This window comes from Pseudorasbora parva, chromosome 14, assembly GCF_024679245.1.
Source record: "Pseudorasbora parva isolate DD20220531a chromosome 14, ASM2467924v1, whole genome shotgun sequence".
Taxonomy (NCBI): Eukaryota; Metazoa; Chordata; class Actinopteri; order Cypriniformes; family Gobionidae; genus Pseudorasbora; species Pseudorasbora parva.
The window spans coordinates 44,093,428-44,106,668 of record NC_090185.1 but is presented as its reverse complement, the minus strand read 5'-3'; the positions used below and the strand labels follow the sequence as shown (position 1 = coordinate 44,106,668).

The window sequence follows — 13,241 nt, the reverse complement described above, 5'->3', positions numbered from 1 at the left end:
GCGATCATAATACAGAACATCACACAAATATATAAAAGAACATCTTGATAAATAAACCTAAAAAAATACCTGCCTAGAGAGGAAAAGAACACTTTGAGTGCGATTACATGCACGTTCTGAAGCCGATTGTGCCTAACGCCCGTTTCACATCCCAGATAGCAAAATACACTCGGGCCAGTTCCGGTTTGATTCTCGCCTGCCGAATACTTACCTGTCGGCCCGCTTCTGTCTGCCATACTCGGGCCGTATGCCTGTTTACTCACTGCCCGATTCCGGCCCGAATCAATCGGATTCGATTTAAAAATACTTTAAAACATTATTAATCCGAATTTTGTTGCAAATGATATAAAAACAAAGACCAGAAATATGAAAAAAAACTATATTTATTTAGAAAATTGCACGTTTATCAAGAAACAATTTAAAGCACAACCAAAAAAATAATCAAAGTGTACAGGTATAAAGGGACTAACACAGCACAAGTTCAAAGATACTTGAAGAAAAATGTTTTGTTAAAAATGCACAAGCAAAGAAACATGTTAAAATGGCTGCTTGAATATAAAATTATACAAGTATGAAGAAACATCTTAAAACACCTATTGAAAATAAATACATAAATACTTTAAACTAGAATATATTGGGGGAAAAATTAAACTGCACAAGTATCAAGAACTATCTTAAAACAACTATTTGTCAAGAAAGTTTAATCTAAAAAAAGTTTAATAAAAAAAACGCATATGAAAAATTGTGCAAAAAGGAAAAAATATGAAACATCTTAAACACTTATATAAAACTTATATAATTTTTTTTTTAAATGATTGATTAAAGTAATTTAAATATTAAACACGTTCGACTTCGCTCTTTCCTTCCTTCCTCCATCTCTGTCAGGAGCAAGTTGTAGCCATCTTGTTATATACCTTTCCACCTCTTTATCAGTGGAGCTCTTGGTATGGGCATTTGTCCTCACTGCATCTGTAAATAGCAAAACATATTCAAAAACAGTTAGTTATACAGTTATACTATGTTGCGCAACAAAGAAAAAAAATATATATATATAATACACCATCAACATTCATATGAAAGTAATCTTACACGGCAGATGTATACAGCCTCTATGTACTGGAATGTACATAAAATCAACTTACTGACTACAATAGTCCTGAGGGCCAATGCACGAAATGCTAGGGGTGTAAGAAAATATCGATACACGTGAATATCGCGATATTATGTTTGACGATACTGTATCGATTCTCAAAAACGCTGTATCGATATTTATATATTTATTTATTTACATCCAAGATTCGTGGCTTTGTGTTCAGTTTAAACCACAGACTGTATAACACCCAACCGCTAGATGGCAGTGTTATCTCAGAACGTATAACTGACGCGGAGCCGGAGAAGCGCAAGGTGAAAGTGCATCACTAGTGTTTACATTAGCAAACCCAGCTCTCAAGATGATAGCATTATTCCGCTCCTGCAGTATACAGAGCTGAAGTGTGGACTCATGTTGGCTTCAGCTAAAAAGAAGCCACTAAGGAAATCAACAAGAATAATTTTTTTTGCAAAATAGGCCAAGTTATAATCTAATACTCGGGAAACACATTGAAACAGAGAGCTCGCTTAACATCCTGACGTCACCCGCGCTGCTGAGAAGCGTTTCGATAGAATGTCCTGCACGCTTTCCTCTCAGTAACAAAATAAACACACGCCAAAACTGACAGCGGTGGCAGGAGAACGAAAGATAATAGCGATGTGGATATGGATGCACCAGCTCTGCAGCTCAGTAACGTTACCTGAAATAGCACTTTATACAATAGACTGCTTTATAGAAAACAGCTTTAGGCTCACCGCACTCCCTTTTTTGGTCGGCGTTTATTCATTCAAAAATGAGCAGTGCGCTTTAATGTTTCTAGGCAACCCCCGAATCACCTGTACTGTCAGTCAAATCAATGTAACGGTCAACACAACGGAAAGCCTGCTGCTTCATTCATTCGATTGGACAACAGAACATAAGCGTGATGAGACATTGCGCGCTTTTCTGCTCAGAGTTGAGTTTTTTTCAACTTCATGCGCTCGCAGCGCTCCTTCAAAAACGCGAGGCGCAGCAAGCGGTTTAAACGCGAGGCGCCCAGGGCGCATAAGCAGCGCGCATAACGCTCTCTGCCAACCGAAATCCATTAAAAAAGGCGCCTCTCGCTGCAAAAACGCGCTCTGTGTGATCGGGGCTACTGTGTTAAATATAAAACAAACAGTCATTCAGTCATGAAATGGACTGCACTTTCTGTTGTTAAATAGCCACTGCTATACTGTGAACCTTTAAAACATATACACAAAGAATCCTGCAGTCACTTTACATTTCCCTTAACTTATTGCACATTGCATATGATTAGTGATATAAATTATACTGTATTAATTAAATAAAATAATTTGTCTCGTGTTTTAGGCTTATGGTTGTGTTCTTTATTCTTTTAAATTATAAAAAACAAAAACACACAAAAAAGAAATTTCGCAATATATTGCAATATATTGCCTCTCTTACAATATCGCAATATATTGCAATATATCGTATCGTAACCCCTGTATCGTGATACGTATCGTATCGCCAGAGTCTTGGCAATACACAGCCCTACTAAATGCCACTTTTTGGTTTGCACCACTCCAGTTAATTATTTTAGCCAAGGAGTTTGTCAAAAGCTTTCCCAGGATACGCCACACAGCTTCTTTAGTCGAAAACCCACCAATAGTTCCTAAATAGGTTACCTTTGAAGAAGAGATAAAAAATAAAAATAAAAAAAAACATTAAACAGTATTACAGGCAAAATAACTATACAACAGTAACTGAGTATCAATGTGATTATAATATATACAAGACAAGACAAATTGTGTGAACAATGCAAGGACTTCAACTTACCAACTTCTTCATTTGTTCTGGCTGATCCTTTATTTGATTTTCAAGCCTTTCCAGATCAGATAAATCTGACAAAGGGAGGTTGAATGTGGTGATGTCTGGAAGTTCATCACTCTGCGACTGAGCACTGTTCTGTTTCTGCTGATTCTTCAGAATGATGGCAAGTTGTTGTCTGATGACCTCTTGTGCTTTTAAAACTTCAGTCAGCAGGGCTGCAAAAAACAAATAAAAATAAGCATACATGCACTTGAAGCTTGTTTTTGTGTATTTTTGTCTAGTGTTTTGGTAGGTAGTCAGTTGACTCTTAAATCCCTAGTTAAATTAGGCCTTTAAAAAGATGACGTTCATACTTACAAACACATGATGAGCTGCAACATGTTCTGTCTCCATCTCCAACTGCACTGGTACATGGGCGTAAATTATTCCTAGAGGTGGTAGGACTTGCAATCCCATCTGTGTGTCTGGATGGAGTTCTCAGAGGTTCTACCATAGTCCGTGGTGGTGACGGTATTTGGGGTGCTGCAAAAACTTCTGAGTGATCCTCAATTCAATTCTGACTGTTTTTTCCAGTCTCTTGCTTGCAAAGTAATTCTCTTCATCATCCTCACTAGAGTGGTTTCTTTTATTTACCCTAATCGTATACATGAAGAAAAAACAACGTTAAATAGCAAAACTTGCAGATTATAATGTATCAGCGCAATATATGTACAATTTACATACAAGACAGTTACCCCAAAATAAAAAAATCTGTAATTATCTGTTCCCTCGTTCTGTTGTCGCTAACAGACTTTTCACTTTGTGGTTAACTGCACTGTTTATATGAAAGACACTGGCAGTAAAATTAAATGCTTAATGCAAACAAACCTGTTCTTTCTTTTTGTGTATGCTGGACGATCATCATCGTCATCTTCTGTCTGCAAATCAGACATCAGAGTTGCTTGTGGAAGTTTGAGCCGAGCTTCCTGATACGTGTCTATAAAACATACTTCGTTGTTAACTTCCCCAAAAATGTATCAGTCATGAAATAGTCACAGTTTTCTGAAAATATTAGTACCTGTGGTGTGAATAATCCGCACCCTGAAGGCAGACCACGTACGATTAGGGGATTCATGGAGTTTTACAGCCTTCTGGATCTTAGCCACAGATTTGTAAGTCGGCCAAGCACAGGTACCATTCTGCACCCATGAAGATGGCACAACTTCTACTTCAGATGAGTCGATGAACTCCACAATATGGAACATTTTCCCAAGAAATCTTTAAAAAACAAAAAAAGAGCAATTTGTTCCATTTTACACATTTTACATATAAATTAAAAACAAATTATAAAAAATGTGTTATAAAAATTAACTAATGCTTTTACATAAAAATAAACAAATACTTTCACATAACCTTATAAGGGCAACATTATAAGGTAATCACCTGGCTTGGAAACAGTGCAAGATGATTTATTTTATGCATGTAAAGAGCATGTAAACAAACATATGTAAGAGTATTTTGTATGATTATGTACACAACAGTGTGTGTAGAACTAGGTGCCTAGTTCACAGAGAGAGTGTGTTACCGCAGGTGGTTTGTACAGACCCACTCACCTGTATGTAGCACTCCCAGAATTGCACATTAATCCGTCTATTTTCAAAAATACTGTTATGTTACTCTCCACAAGCCTGAATGTGGGATTTAGGTGAATTATGTTTAAATATATCTATGCTACATTTCAAACCTAAGACCACACACTTGAACTGCTGTTGATGTCAATTTAAATGCAGTAAAGGTAGACAGGCAAACTTGTTTTGAAAAGGAAGTATGACATATTTTTTAAGTGTCCCGTCAATTTTGGCACATTTAAATTCTTTAGAAAGATCAGATACGAGATAAGCTCCAAGCCTGCAAGAATCAATTGGGTAGTCACAAATCTACGGACAGACTCAAACTCAGCATATACGATGTAAGCATCATTGTTCTGGATATAGATGTTCTGTACCAACCCAATATTGGAACCAATTCGGACACAGTTATCGCCTTTAGAAATTTTTAGACAAAAATCAGGGAAAAATATTTCTTTATACTGTCTCACTTCTCCATTAACAAACTGCAAAATAGAATCATCACAATGCTCTTTTCGCACATAAAATTTTTGGAAGGGTCGATCTTAGAACCACCACTAGATATTTCAGATATCCTGCGTACAATCTGGGCAACAGGATGACATGGCCGTCGGACCAATCTATTTAACGTCCCTAAATAATTCTCAAATGGAAATGCGGAAATGTTGTCAAGTGGACCATGGCATTTCACATCATCAGCTAAGTGAACAAGGCCATGCACATTATATACCACATATTCCTTGCCATAGAGCTTCATGAAGTGCTCCACAAAAGCCACTAGTAATACCTTTGCATATTCACACATTACAGAACACAGGGTTGGATCAATAAGAATTGAAATCGCAACTGAGAGAAGCATAAAGTTATTGTAAACAACATCATGAAGAACTACTGATCCTGTGTAGAGCAAAAACTGTCTTAGTTCAGTAGCCTTCCACCTGTTTTTTTCTTCAATCGACCTTGGTTTACGAGCAAATTCTGATGGGACATAATTCTTAATGGAGAGTAAGTTCTGAGAAAATTTGACTACTTTCTGTGATGGCAAACGAGTCTTGAGAGGACCACTTGTCCATAGATCTAATAACCTTCGCATCACACCAAGACTAAATGCATATAATCATGAGGGAAACATGATACCATGTCTATATCTAGTTCAGTAAATGGAGATCTAGTTATGTGGTGGTCTTCATCACACATGCTTCTGAATGTTTCATTTGTTCTTAGGGCAGCATTAGTTTCAGGAAAAGTCCGTACACATTTACCACATGACGAATAACCTGTATGAGACTTAACTCCCTTAACATATGCACGAGCAGGGGCATCACAAACTACAGAACAATTGTTTAGGAGTAGTTCCTTTCCTCTGAAAATAAAGCCTGACTGCAGGACCTTAACTTCGTCAATTAAGCTTTTTAAATACCCTGCCAATATTTTTGGTTTTGAAATGCCACCAAATATTGCTATTAGAAAAGGCTTTTTGGCTGTGCCTTGTAATATGCCTAAAATAGGCCACAGTTGCATATTTGAACTCTTGTGCAACAGAATGCCATCAAAATTCAACTGCAATCTCAGCGTATGTCTGTTTGGTAACTGGGGCAATATTCTTTCAAGAATACCAGACAATGTATTAAGATTGCCAAAATAGTAGAAAGAACCTCCTGCTACTGGTTCTATTCTATATATTGTGTTAGTCTTAAGCAATGTTCGAGCATCTTTTGGAAGGCTGGGATGCATACTACGCAAGACTAACAGAAGAGCTGTTAATGCAACCATTGTGATTCTGAAGTCTATGGCCCAGTCAGTTAGAGCGTTTCTAAAAGCTTCCTCAGGACTTTCCTCCATATAGTCACCACTATTCTCTGAATCACTTGCAAAGTCTTCCGACATCACTGCATCATAATCATCTAAATTACCAGAGTCTTTCCGACACCACCACATCATGATTGTCAAAGTCCTTATCTTTAGTGTCTATGTTTTTACTAGTACAAATCTGTTGATTATAAGCAGTGTCATCACTAGCCTTAGAGTTAGGAGTTTGCAAAGACCTTAAAATCTGAGCAACACTTGCCCTTGCCTTTTTTTGAATGTTGAATTCACAGTATAAAACTCATAGTTTTCAGACATGACTTGCATAGAATGGCCACTTCTGTGCAGAGCTTGGCAACTTCAATGATCTTGTCGTGGTCTGTCAAAACAAAAGCACAAAAACAATGTTTAGCTTTGTTAAAATCAATGTAATGCACAAATACATTTCAAGAAACCCCAGATATAAACATAATCTCTTGAGCACAGGGCACCACTTAAAGAGCCAGAAGAAAGATCAGTAGTCAGCAGTTCATGGCTTGCAATAGCCCATTAACACCAACAAAACATTACTATTCACTTTTCATTAAAAACAGTCTGATATAATAATGAATAATATCAACATCTACTAATGCATTATTAAAATCAAAAGTTTCATTTGTTAACATTAGTTAATGCACTGTGAAGTAACAAGAACAAATGATGATCAGCTGTATTTCTATTAACCAAAGTAAGCAAAGATTACCAAATACAGTAACAAATGTATTGCTCATGGTTAGTTAATACTACGGTTAACTAATGAACCTTATTTGGAAAGTGTAACCAAATAATGTCCTAAAATACTGTTAAGTTTCTAAACACAGTTACAAATTAGATTTAGATTTATGCATTTGGCAGACGCTTTTATCCAAAGCGACTTACATTGCATTCAAGGTACACATTTTTACACATTAAAATAAAAAAAATAATGTACATAAGAACTACTTTTACCTTGTTTACTAGTGTTAAAAGAGCCAATTAGCATAGACCTTTTTAATTACTTAATAGTATTTAAGGCAAGTTATTTTAAGAAACCTGACTGAAATAATTGTTACTAAAAACAGTTACCATTTATCGTTGTGAATAATGTTTTAAAATAGCAAAGCCCACAGGGTTAACACTCTACTATTTTACCTTTAAGTTAGCTCAGCAAAAAAAAAAAAAAAAACTTTTACCACCTTTACTAGTGTTGTTAACAGAGCTAGTACTGTTACTTCAACTAATTCATTCAGCATGGTTTCTAAAAATATATTGACCTAAACATTTTTACGTTACTAAAAACAGTTACAACTTAATTGTGAATAATGTTTTTTTTAAAAGCAAGACAGTCTACAGTAGTTCAATCGAATATACAACCCATATTTAGTGTTAACTGAGTCAAAATGCATGTAAACTTTAACTTCAAATCGTTGAATTGTTTTCTTAAAATAACTTGAAGTTAGCAATTTAACATTGTGAATAATATAAAATAGCAAGTCAGTATCAACAGTAAATCAAGTAGTAAAAAGAGCAAATTAAGTAGTAAAAAGCCTTACCTTTGGGATTGAAATCAGCGTTGAAATGTTGTCACAGCCACTGTTGTGAATTCAACTGTTGTGAAACCTAATCTCTTTGCATCTTCTTATCGTCCATTCAGTGACCGCCATCCAATCAGTATCGACTACAGAAATACGTCATCATTACGCAAGATTTGAAATTTGCTGTGTATTGCTCTAGATGCTATAGGCCTATATTATACATTGAATAAACATTTATATTAAATAAAGTGGTAATAACACAATATATAATGTTAGAATATAATATGGCACTTACTGAGTTAGTTTTAAAGCCGTCATTGGAATAAAAAAAAAAATTATGTGTGCAACTGGTTTATCTGCATATGGCCATTGGAACAATTTTTTTGTTTTTGGTATTAATGAACACTGCTATCACTTAGGCGATTTAGCTTTAAAACATTTAAAAACAACAGGTATTTTGTTTTGTATTAATGAGCACTGCTATCACTGCATATTTCCATGCAAGAAAGTTGCTAGCTAGCAGCTGCATGTGGTTAGCTTCAGTCCCACACGTGCTGTTCACATAAAGTTTGTCCCTTTCAGAGTGTCTGCTACATAAAATACTCGAAATAAAAGTGCATCGATGATTTCTTATTTTTTCTTACCATATTCGCAAGGCTATGTCTTGCTAAATAATCCATTGTTTTGTTGTCGTCCAAACAAACAACCACGATGATCACCGCAGTTACAATGAAACCCCTCCCACTGCTGTGAGTGACGAATCACTGGCTGCATGCATGTTTAAAAAACACAAACCTTAAAGAATGCCCTGTATGATTTATTACAACAAAATAGATTTGCTATATAGTTATAAATATTAAACTTCTGTGCAAAATGAACTGATTGTTTCAATTTAAGTTTTACAGGAGATAGTATGTTTTGGACAAATTCACAATATTTAACAAGATTTAACAAGATAGCCTACTGTCAGGAAATTAAGCACTTTTTAAAACTATTTCATTAATTATTGCTACATGCAAATAGAACATGCCGAGTCAATGCCAGAAGTGGCCCAGATCTCTACTGTCAGAATCGGACCAGTTACGGTGAACAGGAATCGGGCCAGTGCTTTTCAGCCGTAACAAAACTGCACGTGCCAGAGCGAGCTGCGGGCCAGAATCGGCCCGGTTAACACACGCCGACGCCGTGTCCGAGCCGCCGCCGCAGCGGGGCAGTCGAGCTCGGGCAGATTACTACATGCTATCTGGGGACAGTCCATACGCAAGCTCCCAGTATTGTGATATAAAACAAGAATCTTTCAGAAATCAGACGTCCAGCCACTCCAGCTCCACTTCATTGCCACAAAAGGACCTCTTCTTGATGCCGTGGTCAAAGCAATCTTCTCATCTTTCACAATGTCCTTGGTGGCCTGAAAGAGCAGGACGTGCCTGTCTCCTTCCTGAAGCTTCAGTATGCAGTGGAGTGGCTGCACGTTGTAGTTCTTCCTGGAGTGCGTAATCCATCTCCCTGTGGTTTCCAGAGACGGGTGTTCATAGTTTGACTTTATACTATTTTATCAATTACAGTATTAATCAAAGGTTACATTACAACTTTATTAACCTGAATACCATTCAAAATGTTATACTTGTATGGATCTTATGCATAATTTTATATTTGTATAAATGCATAATTTTCATCCTCACATTATTTGAAGAAGTTTTACAAGAGTGATAAGATATTTTATTGCCCTGCAACCATTGATGGCCCAATGATCACAACCATTGATGGCCCAATGATCACAACCATTGATGGCCCAATGATCACAACCATTGATGGCCCAATTTTGTTTTGAAAATGGCCCCTAATTCGTGTAGATGGCCCCTTATTTGTGTAGATTGCCCATTAAGTGATTTTGAAATCCTGTAATTAGGCCTATTCATGTCAAATTTAAAATACTATCACCTTCTGCAGAAAAAGGGGTGGGACTTCAAGTGGTCAATAAAGTTGAGGATTAGAGGCACAAGTTACTCACTTCTTCAAGAACTGGGTGAAGACAACACTGAAGATTCCTCCTGCACTTTCTGCTCGCTGAAACGAGATTTTTCATAGAATGTCTCCCAAGTGGTAAGTTCAGATGATTTGATATACCTGATATAAACTGTGAACATTTGATTTTATTCTAAACTTTGCTTACACACTACGTACACATGTAGTTGCTATGCAAGTTTATAGGTATTAGGGCCACTAAATATAAAGTATATTAAGTGTAAAAATATAGTCTACAAATATTAAGAATAGCTTTCACGAGTCAACTCTCGGGATTCCTTTTCTTTCTCTCACAGTGACAAGGATCGTCGCATCATTTCCTGTCTGCAGTGTTTCAAGCCACAGGAGATGCTGCCGAACCACCTGTTGAGGGTCTGCATGAAGAACCAGACTGATGAGGAGAGGAAAGCAGAGGTGGAGAGAGCCAAAAAGTCCATGAAGGCCTGGACCCTCCGAGGCAGAACCTGGGACTACAATGCCATGGTCAAGCGGTACCCCGATGAGGCATCCAGACAGGCTCTTCTGGAAGACCTGCATGAAAGACATTTTTTGATCTTGAATGACCCCAAGGCTGCACAGGACGCACAGGCTGAATCCCATCACAAACCACCAGGCCCTGCAAAGTGAGTTGTTATTCACTAGTATCACTTTTCATTTAATGCAGAGTCATTAAATGTAATATTGGAACGATGCCTTATTTGTTTTTTGTTTCATCTAATCATTCTAGGCCCGTTCAGCCGACTCTCCAAGACTGTCAAAGAGTCCTCAGAGTATCACAGGCGGACATGCTGGGCATCCACAGGAAGCTCCTGGACCAGCAGCATTTGGAAGAAGACCAAAGGACGCTGTTTCGGTACTTCTGCGAAGCCATCTTGGTCCTGAGGTACTTCCAGCGACCAGAAGCAGTGATGGCATTTAAAGTAAGTACTATAGTGTTAGTTAAGTAAATACGTTGTTGTTGTTGTTACAGTTATTTTACCTGTATGTGTAATGTGTTCTGTATTAGCCAATCAGATGTGGCTACGTCATTACATGGGAATTATTTCACTGCTTGTTTATGCTTAGCGTCAGTATACTCGTAGGCTTCGGTGTGGATGGTTGTAAACAAACCCATCAGCGCTGGGCAAGAGCATACAATCTCCCAGTATTGTAAAGTGTTGCTTACTAGGTTAAGTAAAGTTCCTGAACGGATCCTCTTTGTTGTGCGCTTCTCTTTATGCCTCCACGGACACTGATAGTCAGATCGAACACGGAAACACAACAGTACTTTTACTTTACAGCTTTTCCTCAGTGTGTATAAAGTCAGTCACTCACTTTGTTCTTTATTTGTTTTCCAGGCTTCAGACTGGATCAACAAGACAAATGTTGATGGCCGAATTCACATGGAGGTGCAATCCACAAAGCAGAGTGCAACATTTTCCATCACAGAGGAGGACTCTGCTGTAAGTTCTCTAACAGGAATGCAGCACCTGGGGAGAATCTCATCAGGGTCAGAAGTCAGAAGTTTTCATTAATGCATTAACTTCATGTGTGATCTTCACAGATGCTGGACACATACTTCCAGAAGATTCGTCCAGGATGTCTGCAGGACAGTGTGGACGACCAGGGCAGATTTTTCCTGTCCAAACAAGGGCTGCCAGTTGGCAACGTAACAAACGACCTCAGGCGTCTGCATGAACAGTACGTTTTAGCAGAATCATGTATAATAGTGTATGCATTTATACGCACTGTACAGAGAAATATAAAATGAATAAGTTGATAGTTTGGCTTATGTACTACAGGGGGGGATCTGTTGATAATCTGAGATTTTTTCTTCATTGCAGGTACGATTTGCCAAGCTTTTCGAGCCAGCAAGCCAGAAGAGCCCAAAGTACTTTGGCATGGTATGTGTCATCATCGAAAACATGCAACATTCATATATTTTCTGTTTGTCAGCTACTTCCCAGGTCTGTCTAGATTTTTTTGTCAGAGTTTGAACATGAAATCTTCTCAAATTTTCAGCTCTTCTTCTGACGAGCCGGCCAACGAGAGGAGAGGTCGGAAACAGAAGAGAGGCAGAGGCGCAGCTGACCAGGATGACAGGGACTTTGGAGCGTTTCTCCTGCAGTTTCCAGCGGAGGCGAGCAGCCGCCCACCCACGAAAAAGAAGAGGACCGCTGCAGGGTTTCCATCTGACAGAGTGTTCTATGACAGGTGGAGGTCTTTGCAGCTTGCCAAACGGGAGGAGCACCTCTTGTGTGAGTTGATGTGCTGTATTACTAAAAAAATGAATACATATCTCTGTAATCAAAGTGACATAATTCACATTTTTAGAATATTAAAAAGATTATTAATTTAACATTTGTCTTTGACAGCCCAGTGTTCAAGGCGCCCCCCGACTGTCAGCAAGGTGTCACTGCTGATCCAAAAAGAGGGCTGGACTGGCAACTGTCCTCGACCCCAGGATGTAGTGGCTAAGTGGAGACCCGTCACTAGGGTGCAGGTGGAGACGGATCCAAGGATCATCACTATGGTCCAGAACCAAAAGTGGACAGGCCTGGCCCTCAAGGACTTTGGTGCAAAAGGACATGGTATGTAAACATAATACATAAAAATACATACCAGTTTTGTCTTGTGAGCAGATATTTGTACTCCTGGAGTGAATACTAATTCCACCTTCTTTTGACCACAGGAGTTGTTGCCACCAAAGCCTTTGCCATGGGCTCCATCGTTTGTGATTACCATGGCAAGGTAATCACAGGAGCAGAGGGCCGGAAGTTGGTTAAGTCCATCAACGGTGACATAGACTACCTTTTCTTTTTCCACTATGGTGGCCAGGACCTCTGTGTGGACGCTGAGACTTTCCCTTGCGAGTGTCACCCAACAGAAAACACCATGGGCCGGAAGATCAACCATTCCTCCAAGAGAGCAAACCTGAGGCCGGTCCACTGCATGATGAACTTTCCTGGAGGACAGAGGGATGTGATTCTGTTCCAGGCAAAGAGAGACATTCGTGTGTGCGAAGAGCTGCTGATTGACTACGGCGTCAAACGCAAGTCTTTTTGAGGAGAAGGACTGATCCTCGACTGGCTGGATGAGTGAACACATCAGGCCATTAATTCACCAGTAGATTCTTGTTTTATGTTACAAGACTACATCTATGTCCTGGAGCTGGAGTGGCTGGATGTGTTTTTTGTTGTTGTTGTTTTTTCGTAAATAAAAATACATTTTTGATACATACCTTTAATGTGATTTTTGATTTTATTATAAAACAAAACACCAGTGAAAGGCCTGAATCTAGGCTATATGTTACCCTTAGTCAGCATCAAATTTGCCCTCTTTGTTGAGACCAGTGGTGGAAAGAGTAGT

At 38.4% G+C, this 13,241-nt stretch overlaps 2 protein-coding genes and 1 long non-coding RNA gene across 3 annotated transcripts in view; 2 read left to right on the top strand and 1 right to left on the bottom strand.

Moving 5' to 3' along the window:
* Nucleotides 1-13,241, top strand: part of LOC137040675 (uncharacterized) — a 442,512-nt gene that overhangs the window by 23,880 nt on the left and 405,391 nt on the right. The window lies entirely within an intron of this gene.
* LOC137040765 (uncharacterized) lies at nt 830-3,412 on the bottom strand. Its single transcript, XM_067416538.1, has 5 exons — nt 3,260-3,412; nt 2,909-3,117; nt 2,628-2,757; nt 1,143-1,178; nt 830-969 (listed from the first exon to the last, which is right to left on the bottom strand). The coding sequence occupies exons 1-5, from the start codon at nt 3,393-3,395 to the stop codon at nt 830-832; spliced, it is 651 nt and encodes a 216-aa protein (XP_067272639.1). The 5' UTR covers nt 3,396-3,412.
* Nucleotides 10,509-12,938, top strand: LOC137040764 (uncharacterized). Its single transcript, XM_067416537.1, has 8 exons — nt 10,509-10,516; nt 10,621-10,813; nt 11,231-11,335; nt 11,437-11,573; nt 11,717-11,776; nt 11,895-12,130; nt 12,248-12,463; nt 12,565-12,938. The coding sequence occupies exons 2-8, from the start codon at nt 10,679-10,681 to the stop codon at nt 12,936-12,938; spliced, it is 1,263 nt and encodes a 420-aa protein (XP_067272638.1). The 5' UTR covers nt 10,509-10,516; nt 10,621-10,678.

Coding starts and splice junctions, on each gene's coding strand:
- LOC137040764 (XM_067416537.1), top strand. CDS start 10,679: ATGCTGGGCATCCACAGGAAGCTCCTGGACCAGCAGCATTTGGAAGAA. Junction 10,814..11,230: donor AAGCAGTGATGGCATTTAAA/GTAAGTACTATA, acceptor TTTGTTTTCCAG/GCTTCAGACTGGATCAACAA. Junction 11,574..11,716: donor CTCAGGCGTCTGCATGAACA/GTACGTTTTAGC, acceptor TCTTCATTGCAG/GTACGATTTGCCAAGCTTTT.
- LOC137040765 (XM_067416538.1), bottom strand. CDS start 3,395: ATGGTAGAACCTCTGAGAACTCCATCCAGACACACAGATGGGATTGCA. Junction 3,118..3,259: donor TTGCAGCTCATCATGTGTTT/GTAAGTATGAAC, acceptor TGTTTTTTGCAG/CCCTGCTGACTGAAGTTTTA. Junction 1,179..2,627: donor AAACCAAAAAGTGGCATTTA/GTAGGGCTGTGT, acceptor TTACACCCCTAG/CATTTCGTGCATTGGCCCTC.